General features: G+C 43.8%; 1 protein-coding gene across 2 annotated transcripts in view; it reads left to right on the top strand.

Annotated features, from left to right (window-relative positions):
• The first annotated feature begins 1,048 nt into the window (after positions 1–1,048).
• Positions 1,049–12,648, top strand: part of MTMR9 (myotubularin related protein 9) — a 36,041-nt gene continuing 24,441 nt past the window's right edge. The window contains exons 1-4 of one of the 2 annotated variants that reach the window (XM_089528802.1): positions 1,049–1,320; positions 2,811–3,167; positions 7,282–7,390; positions 12,310–12,435. In XM_089528802.1, the coding sequence (XP_089384928.1) occupies positions 2,983–3,167; positions 7,282–7,390; positions 12,310–12,435 (420 nt within the window). In that variant the 5' untranslated portion in view covers positions 1,049–1,320; positions 2,811–2,982. Of the gene's footprint in view, positions 1,321–1,532; positions 1,584–2,810; positions 3,168–7,281; positions 7,391–12,309; positions 12,436–12,648 lie in introns of those variants that run through there. The other variant, XM_089528803.1, reaches the window with a different exon arrangement.

The raw sequence follows: 12,648 nt of genomic DNA, 5'->3' as shown, positions 1-12,648 counted from the left end.
TGCTGAGGACCCCAGGGACAGCCAAAGGGACAAAGAAATGGGTCCTAGAGCAGATCAATCCTGAAGCCTCCCAGGAAGAAGCCAAGAGGACCAAACTGAGGCTGTTGTCCTTCGGACACTTCATGAGAAGGAAGGACTCCTTGGAAAAGACAGTGATGCTGGGAAAGGTGAAGGAGGAAGAGAGGATGGGTGATGGACTCTATGAAGGAGGCCACTCTGGGTTTTGTGGGTTGCAGAATGAAGCAGAGCAGCCCCATCCATAGAGTCAACCTGAATCCAGTCGACTCAAGACAACAGAAATAGCTTTTTAAAGGAAATCTGCTAGAAGTAAAAGGGAGCGGCTGGTCAATGGCTTAAGTGCTGGATTGGGAGTGTTGCCACACTGAAGAATTAACGCACCTTGAGAGCACCGCTTTGATCTGCCATGACTCTCATGATACAGCATCCTGGATTTGTAGTTTGGCAGAAGTGGTGGTGTTCAGAGCTCTGGTGCCTCCAAACTGCAAATCCCAGCATCCTGTGTCATAAGAGTCATGGCAGATCAAGTGGTGCTGTCAATCTGCGTTAATTCTGCAGTGTGGCTCTGCCCTGTGGAGACCAGGGTTCGAATCCCATCTCATCCAGAAAACTCCCTGGGAGACCTTGGGCAGGTGACGCTCTCTCAGCCGCAGGGGAGGCAACGGCAAGCCTCCTCTGAACAAGTCTTGCCCAGGAAACCCCAGGAGACAAGCTGGAAATGACTTGAAGGCACACAGCAACAACAGCAGCGTAAGTCCAGACGATGTCCAGAGGCGAAACAAAGAGGAGGTTTGTTCAGAAGCAGACGCAAGAAAAACGAGACATAAAACCCCCCGCCTCTGTCGGAAGGGAACCCACTTGACAGGGAGACGTTTCTGGCCGGAAACGTTTGTCCTGACGCACTTCCGGTAAGGGCAAAAAAAGTAGCCGGTGCCATTGTCTTTCCCCCCAATTTCCGCCCTCATCTCCCAGAGGACGCTTTGTGAAATCTGATTGGCGATGGGGACGGTCACGTGAGCCCGGGAGTGGTCAGCCCCCTGGCCCCGCCCCTCGGGAGGAGTTGTGTGCGGCGCTGTTTTCCTTCCCCCTCAACATCCGGGGAACGGATTGGGAGCTCTTCCTGTCTCCCTCATCTCCAGAGAGAGAAGGAGGAGGAAGAAGGGAAGCCAAGAAGAGCGGGGCCTTGGCAGCTCCTTTCAAGCCAGGCTGAGGGCGGGCCAGACGTTCCCCTTCTCTATGGGGACCCTGTGGGGTCTGAAGGCCCCCTCTGGCCCCAGAGGGCTTATCTCCCTTCTCCAAAAGGTGGGTGTTCGTAGTCTGCTAAGGTCCCCACATTCCTCCCCTTGGAAGAAGATTGACTTCTCCACCCCCCAAAAGCTCTGAGCCCCGAGGGGCTCATTCCTCCTCTCCAAAAGATGCCTCTTGGTCCCCTTCCCTCCCTGTCCCTAGGCTCTTTGAAACTATGGGTTATGCCCCCATGAGAGAGCCTCAACTCCCCCTATAGAAAGTAAGGGGCCCGAAAGCCCCCTCTGACACCTGAGAGATTCAGCCCTTCTCTCCAAAAGGTGGGCATCAATCCCCTTCACTCCCTATCCTGCTCTTATGGAAACTGTAGGCTGCCAAGGCCCCCCCTCCATTCCTGCCCCATTGCAGAACCTTGACTTCTCCCCCCCCCCCAAAACAAAAGCTCTGGGGTCTGAAGCCCCCTCTGACCCCCGATTCCTGCCCCATGGGCAAGCCCTGACTTCCCATCCTATGGCAGCCTCCTTTCCATTATAATGCTTTTGTTATCATTTTAGAAGCAAGTTGCTGCCCTTTTCTGAAACAAGCTCCTGTTCCTGGGAGAAGGCAGCAAAGCCATTGCCCACTGCAGGGAAGCCCCTTGCACCATTCTCTGCCCACCCTCACCTTTGTTTCTTCCCAGTAACCCCAAATCAGGGACTTTCCTCTTCCCTATCTGTTCCCTTCCTGCTCTTTTAGGGACTCATATCATCTCTTAACGGTTGTTGTTTTAATTTTCAGGGATGGTATGCCTTACATTGTGGTTGCTTTGAAATTATTATTATTATATGATTATGTTCTTTAGAAACCGAATTTATTGTTTAAATGGCATTATTATTTGGTTACATAAAACTGTAAAAAGGATATTACTATATTTGAAACATATTGAGTAAATTCAATTAGTAGTAAATATATGCAACTTATAAGAGCTGTACATATTTGTATTGTTTACTAAAAGTTACACGGGTAGTATATAATTAGTACCAGACTTTCCTTGTTACTCTTTTGAACTTTTAGAGACCTTCTGTGTGTAAGTGCACATCGCTCTACGTTTTCTCTTGACCTTTCTTCTGCTCAGGCTGTTGTCTTCCTGCTCCCATAGGAACTCATAAGTCTCACCTGCCCCACTGCTGCTTTGCAGAGTGAAGTATCTGACTAGGTCAGCTGCTGCTATGAGAAAGAGTTTCCCAAACCCTTTGTTTCATTTTCATTTAACATGCTTATATCTGATCTTTTCCTACATCTGGAGAGACCTTCAATTGTGACATCTCAGAACCACCCCTTTCTTGACACCTTGGATTGTGACATCTCTTCACTCCACTCCCACCCCAACCTCTCTCTCCTGAGTCCTCCTGACATCTTAGTTTTCCCCTTCCATACCACTCTCCCCATACTTGTAAGTTGTCTTTCCCCTTCCTTAAATCTCCCTTAAAATTGTTTTTTAAAAACATGTCCCATCTAAACTAGAAATTATTCACAATTTGTCTATCTTGTCTTCTTGTTCCATCCAGTAAGAACTTGGAAATTGCCGCAATGTCCTTTCCCAGGTGGTTAAGTTTCAACTAATACTGTAACCTTGGAGACTGTGGTCTTCTGTGGCAGCAACCAAGAATCTTGGGTTCCATCTTCCTGGCAGATAGGATTCGACACAGCAAGGAACATTGATCATTTTTGGTGTTGACCATGGAGTTTGCTGAGCTGATCAAGACCCCACGGGCTGACAATGTGGTCCTTCACCGCCCCTTTTATCCAGCAGTGGAGGGGACGCTGTGCTTGACCGGGCATCATCTCATCTTCTCTTCCCGGCGGCAGGACAATGTTGAGGAACTCTGGCTTTTGCATTCCAACATCGATTCCATTGAAAAACGGTGAGGATGTTTTAACTTTAGTGGAAGGGTGTTGGATATAAACCAAGAATATGTTTTTCTCCTCCAGGGAGAACCTCAGTGTTTTGATAACAAAATACTGTATATATTAATCAAGAAATTTTAGTCCAAAAAATTGACCCAAAAGCCCAAGTTGACTTATCCATGGGTCAATAAGTACTGTACTTTAACTCTTAAAAAAGGAACCATCCTCTGGTGGAAGCACAGGCCCCCTTCTATTCTCTCATCCTTTACTATGAACACAAACAGTTTTGCCTGCTGGAATTTTGTAAGTTCTTTGGCATTGTTTTCCTTTGCTTCATCCTTTAGATCCTTTATTACATACTCCTAGATTTTAGGCTCAACTTATCCATATCAAAATCCATAATGTTGGTCTCAAAACCTGCCCTTGACATATGTGAGATAGACCTATAGTCAAATATATATGGTAATATGAGGAGGTGGGAACTTGGACTAAATAAATTTGTTAAATTATTCAGAGTATTCCATGTATTATTTCTCAGTCTTCCTTATCAGCAGGCTGCAAAGTAAGACAGTATAATTGTTTCCCATTTTATTGAGAGGAGGAAGCGGCTTTGGTTGGACTCAAGAACTAAAATATGATGCTGAGGAAATATGTAATTCTTTACAGCAGTTGCAATCCAGTATACTGGCACCCTGTTGAAATTACTGGGCATGTAAGTTAGTCAGAAATATTGGATGGTATGGTTTATACATCAGTCACATTTTCCATAATTAAGTGGATAGATAAAAGATTCTGCTTCATTTTGATATGAGACCCTTTTCCTGTTATCATCAGTTATTTAGGAACTTTATGTAAAGGAAAAGGTATTTTCTGTGGTAGCACCTAGACTCTGGAAGAGCCTCACTGTATCCTGACATTGCTGTCTCTTCAGCTCCAAGCAGAACTCTGTGTGCTAGGGATTTTAGATTGGTAACACTACTTTTTTTTCTCTTTCGTCATTTTCATAATCTTTTGTACTGCATCATTTTTATTGTAGTGTACTTTTACTTTGTGCTGCCTTAGAATCTCTCACCCTGAAGGGTTGGTTAGCAATTTAAAAATACTGTCATTTTAATCTCCAAATTTAAACAACAAAAAGGCTCTTCTTACTCAGTTTAGTGGGGTTTTTTTTCAAAAAGATGTCCCCTAACGGTGCCACATCTCATTTGTTCTTGGAAGCTAAGTAGGTCAGCCCTGGTAAGTACTTGGATAGGAGACCACTAACAAATACCAGTCGCTGTAGGTGATATTTCAGAGGAAGGAACTGGCAAAACTACCTCTGGGTATTCCTTGCCCAAGAAAATCCCAGGAAATCTATGGGGTTGCTAGAAGCTGACAGGTGACTTGAAGGCACATACACACACACCTATTACAGCCACAGCATTTTAGGAGACACATGCCTTCTTGTGTTAAATAATAAATAATAACACTTTTATTTATATCCTGCTCTTCTACCATAAGGCAGTCAGAGCGGCTTACAGTATAAAAACATCCAATACACAACACAATATATCATAACCTCCTCTTAAAAAAATTAAACATTCATTGGTCATAGTCCAGACTTGGAAGTGCTAACTGCTTCTGTAGGGCTGAGGATTATGTTGCTCTGTGCATTTCTGGTGGTTGGAACTGAATCCTGGGTGTCTGTGACTCAGAACGAACTAATAATAGCTGTGATGGTTATGACGCAGAAAGGGACTTGGGAAAAGCAGTGTTTAGAGTTGGCACTCATGATGTGCCTTCAATGATCTCATGCACCTTCCTCCATCATATCCTTCGATCAGTCATTTCCCCCCAATAATATAAAGCTGTTGCTTGACAAGGCTTCTTTTAGTTCTGCTGTCCTAAAACAGCACAACAGTCCCAATTGTGCAGACTTCCTTCTTGGTACAGAGAAAAGTATCAGAGCTTGGAAAACTTGTTTTTGTGGACCACAGGTTCCAGAATCCCCCAGCCAGCAAGGTCACTGCACGACATCCCTGGCTCTGGAAAAATCTGTATAAAGGCACATCTATTTGCCTTTTTGGTTGTTTCTGAGCCACCTTGGGATTCCATAAATGGAATGTTCTACAGGCTGGATGTTATATTTTGTGTAAATATATTGCTGATTTGAAGTGGGCTATTATTTATTAATAATAATAAATTAGTAATAAAAAGGGTTAATGAAAATGGGTATATACACTGGCCATAGAGATGACTCTTAAGTGCTACAGGAGTCAAAGGGATGTGAAAAATGTCTGTTGGGAAATGTATAGATTCCTCAACGGATTGCCTTGTTCTAAGGAGGGTGACCAGTATGGTAAAAGTTCTGGAAATCTAGGAAGCTGAGTAGGTTTATCTTAGAGAAGAGAAAACTGGGAGGTGATAGCCACATAACATTTGAATACAGTCGGCCCTTCTTATACACGGATTTTTTATACACGGATTTAAGCATACACGGTTTGAAAATGTTCCAAAAAAGTATAAATTTACCTTGATGTTCCATTTTTTAGTAGGGACACCATTTTGCTATGTCATTATACTTAATGGGACTAGAGCATACACGGATTTTGTTATACACAGGGGATCTTGGAACCAAACCCCAGCGTATAACAAGGATCCACTGTACGTGAATGGGTATCATATAGAAAATGGAGTGAGTTTCTTTTCTGCTGCTCCAGAGGTTAGGGCTCACATCAGTCAGTTTCCAAGAGGAAGACATTCTGCCTGAACATCTGGAAGAACAGTAAGGGCTGTTTGATAGTGCAACATACTCCCTTAGAGGATGATGGACTCTCCTTCTTTGGAGATCTTTAAATAGAAATGGGCATCTTTCATGACTGCTTCAGTTGTGTATTTCTGCATGGCAGAATCATATTGACTGGCTGGCCCTTCCAGCTGTATGATTCTATGTATAAAAATGTGCCTTGGCAATTTCTCTATTATATATTATCCTCTCCAAGTAAAGTCAAATCCTGTATATATTGCATTTATTATCTTAAGACAGTAGCTTAAAATAATGCAAAGCCATACGTTTATTCTTCTTTCTTAAATTTATTGAATTCTGATTCTTCAAGGAGGCTTGAGGGAAGTGTTAATTGGAAAGACATAGCCATGTTAGTTTGTAGAATCAGTATATATAGAGATCTTGTAGCACCTTTAAGACTAACTAAATAAAGAAGTTGGCAGCATGAGCTTTCATAGAGTTAAGTCTACTTCCTCAGATGCATTTGGGGAGAGTCAATATTAGCTTGCCTAGTTGGACAGTATTGCTGTTCACAACTTAAAAGTTCTGTGATTAGAAAGTTGACAGTTGGAACACCAGCTTACAAAATGGTAAGGAGCACTCAGTCCTTCAGATGAAAGAGGTGGGTGAGGAACCACACCTGCTTCAAATGTTTGTGAGTGAGCCTAGTGGAGGAAATTGAACAAGCAAAAGGAAAGATCCTGCAAATTTTCCTCGCCAGATCTAACTCAGCATGACAGCTGCTCTCTGGATCTACTCTCTCAAGGTCAGAGGTTATCCCATGTCCAGATGGTACATTTCTAACAGAAAGGGATTGGGCAAAGCAAAACCAGTTTCTCATCTTTCCCTGAAGAAAATGTCTTGCTAACAGGGTGCATCCATCCTCATGGTATGAATTTGTCTTGCAGTGGCTATGGATGCGATCTCTGCTAATTGCAGAAATGGCAATGATGCAAAAAATAAAGATGAGAGGCTTGAAGACCTCCAAGGTGCTCCATTAGCAGTTTATTTTCCAGAGAGCCTGGGACATGTCCTGCCACAATGCTTTTGCAACTAGACTACTTTGCTGTGATACATGCTCTATGAACTACAAGCCCAACTTGAAGTTTCTGAGCCCTTTCCCTCCTTCCTTAGGGATTTTTAAACAGAGGTGGGATGATCATCTGTCAGAGGTGCTTTGACTGTGTGTTCATGCATGACAGAATGGGATTGAAGTGAATGGCCCTTGTGGTCTTTTCTAACTCTATGATTCTATGTATGTTGCGTTATGCTAGCCTTCTGCAAAGTGTAACTGGACGTGTTTGAAGGCTTCCAGAGCTTCTTCACATCATTCTTGTTAAAACACTTTTCTCTTTGTATCATTGCAGTTTCATTGGCTCCTTGGGCACTATCATCATCAAATGCAAAGACCTACGGATAATTCAACTGGATATCCCTGGCATGGAGGAGTCCTTGAACATAGCTAGCTCTATTGAGGTAAGGCTCAGACATTGGAAACATTACTTTTCTAGACTGCCCATTCCCAGTACTAATTGGCATAGTCAAGTGGGTGTAATATTACAGAAAAGTAACTACTACTTTTGTGGTCTTTGTGCTTAACACAAATGGGAATGAACAAGGTGATATGCATAATCTGGAGGCAATTCAGTTAAAACCTTGAACTTTTCTGTGATGATAATCTGATAGAGATTGGGGCTACGTTGTTGCCCACCTCACAAGAATGTTCAGTTATTTCTAGGATGGGTAATGTGTTAAGGGAACATTCACACTCCAAAAATCAAGAAAAAATGCTGTTCTTTATATGTGAAATAAATATTATGGGGCTCAGTGTTGGCTGTTTTGTTTATTAACACTTAAATCAGGTATGTGCGATATTCCCAGCCCCATGGGCCATATGTGATCTTCAAGGTGGGACATACTCTCCCACATTACGTGCATGCAAATAGCATTTTTCCCATCTGGAAGAGAGTGGAGAGCATTTTCTTCATCCTTTCTACCAACATAATTTTAAAAAAAAACATTAATCTTTTAATGAAACTGTTGTCAATATGATTAAAATGGTTTTAACTGTTCTAACCATGTTTTTAGTAATACTAATAACCAAATATCTTTTATAGTTTTTTGTGGGGGTTTTGGGCTGTGTGGCCATGTTCTAGATGAGTTTCTTCCTGACGTTTCACCAGCATCTGTGGCTGGCATCTTAAGAGAATGCTTGCCTGGAAGACGCCAGCCACAGATGCTGGCGAAATGTCAGGAAAAAAACTCTTCTAGAACATGGCCACATAGCCTGAAAAACCCACAAAAAATTATGGACGCCGGCCATGAAAGCCTTTGACTCCACAAATATCTTTTAACTTTTATAATCACTGTTTCAAATGTTTCTGTTTTTTAAACTATTGTAAGTCCCCTTGGATCCTATTTTAGGAGAAAGGTGGGATAGAGGTCCTGTCTGCCTGTTTGTCTGTCTCTATCTATCTATCTATTTATCTATCCATCTATTAAACAGTCTTGAGACAGATTGTTCCTTCTTCCATGTTAGCATCAGCAAGGAAAAAACCATCCCTGTGAAATGAAGACAAGGCATTTTGATAATGGGAATAATAAGGATACCCATGAGGCCTTTAATACCATTGACCATGGTATCCTTCTGGAACGCCTGACAGAGTTAGGTATCAGGGGCACTGTGTTGCAGTGGTTCAGGTCCTACCTCTCGGGCAGATTCCAGATGGTGTCGCTTGGGGACAGTTATTCGTCCAAGAGGGAGCTCAAATCGGGCATCCCTCAAGGTGCGATTCTGTCCCCAATGCTGTTTAACATTTACATGAAGCTACTGGGAGAGAGCATCAAGAGACATGGGGCGCGGTGTTATCAGTATTCTGATGACACCCAAATTTATTTCTCTATGTCTCCGACTGCTGCAGTGACTTAAGAATGGCATGTCTCCTCTGGATGCCTGCCTTAGGTCGGTAATGGGTTGGATGAGGGAAAACAAACTCAAGCTGAATCCAGAGAAAACGGAGGAACAGAACTTGGGATAAGTACTCCAAGTCTGGGGAAGGAGTTTTGTCAACTAGTCCTGGATGGGGGTCACACTTCCCCTAAAGGACGAAGTTTGCAGTTTGGGAGTACTCCTGGATTCATTCATGAGCTGTCATCTCATAAAGATGTGATGGCCAAGAGTGCTTGGTACCAAGTTCGGTTGATGTGCCAACTGCGTCCCTACCTGGACCAAAAGGACCTTGAAGCAGTAGTACTTGCATTGGTAATCTGTTGTCAAGATTTCTTTAATGCGCTCTACATGGGGCTTCCTCTGTACCAAGTTCAGGAGCTTCAATTGGTTCAAAACGCGGCAGCCAGATTGGTCACCAGAACACCTAGGTTGGCCCATATAACACCTGTGCCAAAAACTCTTCACTGGCTTTTGATTAGCTTCTGGGCACAGTACAAAGTGTTGGTTATTACCTTTAAAGCCCTTCATGGCTTGGGCCCAAGTTACTTGAGGGAACGCCTTCCCTACACAATCCACCCGCACTCTCAAAACATCTGGGAAGAATTTATTAGAATTCCATAAGCCCAGGTTAATGTCAACTTCCCATCAATTGTTTATGGCCGCAGCCCCCAAACTATGGAACAGCCTACCGGAAGAGATCTGTCTTATCACCACCTTAGGTGCCTTTAAGAAGGCACTTAAGACGAATCTCTTCCGGTGGGTCTATTTATCCAACCTCTTATAGGAAATCTTTAAGATAAAACGTTTCACTTCTGGTTATGATGTATGTTTTCTAAATGTTTTAGATGTTCTAGATGTTTTAGCAATTTTATTGAATTAATAATAATGTCAATGTTAATACAAATACAAATTATTATTATTATTATTAAATAATAAATAAATAAAATATTTATTTATAGCCTGCCTTTCCGTAGATCAAGGCGGGTTACAACAATAACAGTACAGAATAAAAATACAATCCACAAAAACAACAATTATACATTAAAATCACAAGCAATATCCAACTAGCATAAGATGCTTACAACAAAATAATAACGGTGCGGGGGAGGAAGGAGGCTACAAAGGGAGAAAGTTAGGGGAAAGCTGTTTGGAACAGGAAGGTTTTTAATTCCTTCCTGAACCGCTCAAGGGAGGTGGCCGAGCGGAGCTCACTGGGAAGTGCGTTCCAGAGCAAAGGAGCCGAGATGGAGTAGGCTCTACGCAATGTTGTGGCGTATTTAGAATCTGGGACTGTCAGCAAATGCTTCCCAGCCGATCTGAGTGTGCGGGGCGGATTATATGGGGAGAGGCGGTTCTCCAAGTACCCTGGGCCCAAGCCATTTAGGGCTTTATAGGTGATAACCAACACCTTGTATTGCGCTCGGAAGCGAATGGGCAGACAGTGGAGATCTTTTAGTACCGGTGTTATATGGGTGGCCCTGGAAGATCCAGTGACCACTCTAGCTGCCATATTTTGAACCAACTGTAGCTTCCGGGTATGGTACAAGGGTTGCCCCATGTAGAGCGCATTACAGAAATCTAAGCGAGAGGTTACCAGAGCGTGTACCACCGTTTCAAGGTCCCTCCGGGCCAGGAAGGGTCGCAGCTGGCGTATCAACCGAAGTTGAAAACAGGTGCCCCTGACCGTCGCATCCACCTGAGATGTAAGGTGGAGCGACGAGTCCAGGAGCACCCCCAGACTACGAACAGAGTCCTTCAAGGGGAGCGTGACCCCATTCAGGACAGGTGGACAAACCTCCAATCCCGGACCGGGGGAACCTATCACGAGCACTTCCGTTTTCTCTGGATTCAGTCTGAGTCTGTTTTCCCTCATCCAGCCCATTACCGAGTCTAGACAGGCATCAAGAGGAGAGATGCCATCCCTGGTCGCTGCATCAGTCGGAGACACAGAGAAGACTATTTGGGTGTCATCAGCGTACTGATAACCCCGCGCCCCATGCCTCCAGATGATCTCTCCCAGCGGTTTCATGTAAATGTTAAATAGCATGGGGGACAGAATAGCTCCCTGAGGGACACCAGATGTAAGCGCCCTCTTGTCGGAGCACTCGTCCCCCAGCTGCACCATCTGGAATCTGCCCGAGAGGTAGGAACGGAACCACTGAAGTGCAGTGCCTCCGATTCCCAGCTCTCTCAGGCGTTCCAGAAGGATACCATGGTCAATGGTATCGAAAGCCGGTGAGATGTCCAAGAGCACTAACAGGGACACGCTACCCCTGTCCATGCCCAGACGGAGATCATCGACCAGGGCGACCATGGCAGTCTCAACTCCATAGCCCGCCCGGAACCCGGTTTGAAATGGGTCAAGATATTGGGATATTTAAGGTTTTAGGAGACCGCAAGTGGCCCCTGAACTGCAAGTTGTGTTGCCTTAAATTACATGCAGAGCACATTTTGTTCCCTAGGCATAGATATAAGTTCCCCTATAGAAGGAGGGATCATGCCTCATATGCTGAAAATGTCACTTTCCCTCATTGTACAGCCATTGGCTGTGCTGCTATGGCATGTTTTTAAGTCTCCAGAATGATGATGCTGACAAGCCATATTAGGCAAGAGGGGATGGTCTAACAAAGCAAACTCCCATGCTGCACAGCAAGAGGAGAGGAAAGGAATCTCTCAGCATTTGTGGTGTAATTTGCTGCTATGTGCCTTCAAACTAGCTGACTTATGGCGCCCCCAGTAGGGTTTTCTTGGCAAGATTGCTTCAGAGAAGATTTGCATTGCTTTTCTCTAAGGCTGGGAGAGAGTGACTTGCCCAAGGTCACCCTTTTTGTTTCCTTGGCTGAGGGGGGATTCAAACCCCAATCTCCTGGAGTCTGAGGTTGTATCTGCACTGCAGAAATAATGTGATTTGACACCACTTTAACTGCCATGGCTCAGTGTTATGGGATCTGTAGTTTGTTGTTGCACCAGAGCTCTCTGTCAAGGAAGGCTAAATATCTCACAGAACTACAAATCCCAGAATTCCATAGGATTGGGTCATAACAGTTAAAGTGGTGTGAAACTGCATTATTTCTGCAATGCAGATGCATCGTTGGTTAAGTTCTCAAATCACTACACCGCACTGGCTCTCTTTTGTGACATTTCCTTTTATCAGTAGTCTCCAGTTTAAAGCTGGGCTGCTCTGAGGTGTGGCTGCTTTTCCCCATACACCTAAAATGCATGTTGGCTTGCTGGTATCATTGTTACACTGTGTGCATCTGCAGTGTTACAAGGGAGTGTAGTATTCAGAAGTGGAATACTTGACAGGTACCTTTAGCATTGTGAGCTGTGGAGTGACAATATGAAGCAGTGGGCAGTAGAGCCAGAGGTTCACTGGTTTCCTTTTTAAGAGAAGGGACATTCAGCAAATTGTGACACTGGCTGTACATCTGTCCCCTGCCTGTAGGCACTGTCTACCTTGGATTCCATCACCCTGATGTATCCTTTCTTTTATCGGCCAATGTTTGAAGTCGTGGAAGATGGATGGCATTCCTTCTTGCCGGAGCGCGAATTTGAGCTTCTCAGTTCAGTCGTAAGTCCTACACAAATCTCCTCCTTTTGAGCTCCGTATTTGAGTCTTTTTTTTATAAGATGGCAGTAGTTTAATCACTGCTGAGATTTTCAGTATGCCACACTTCTACTTTGCACGACTACATAATAAAGGTGGACATTGTGTGTGAATTTATGCTTTTAATTAATTTTTTTAAATGTATTGTTATTGTGTTTTGTGTGCCTTCATGTTTCT

This window comes from Sceloporus occidentalis, unplaced genomic scaffold (assembly GCF_023333645.1).
Source record: "Sceloporus occidentalis isolate IW3139 unplaced genomic scaffold, rSceOcc1.0.p SCAF_6, whole genome shotgun sequence".
In the NCBI taxonomy this organism is placed as follows: Eukaryota; Metazoa; Chordata; class Lepidosauria; order Squamata; family Phrynosomatidae; genus Sceloporus; species Sceloporus occidentalis.
The sequence above is the reverse complement of the archived record's forward strand: the minus strand, read 5'-3'. Positions and strand labels throughout refer to the sequence as shown.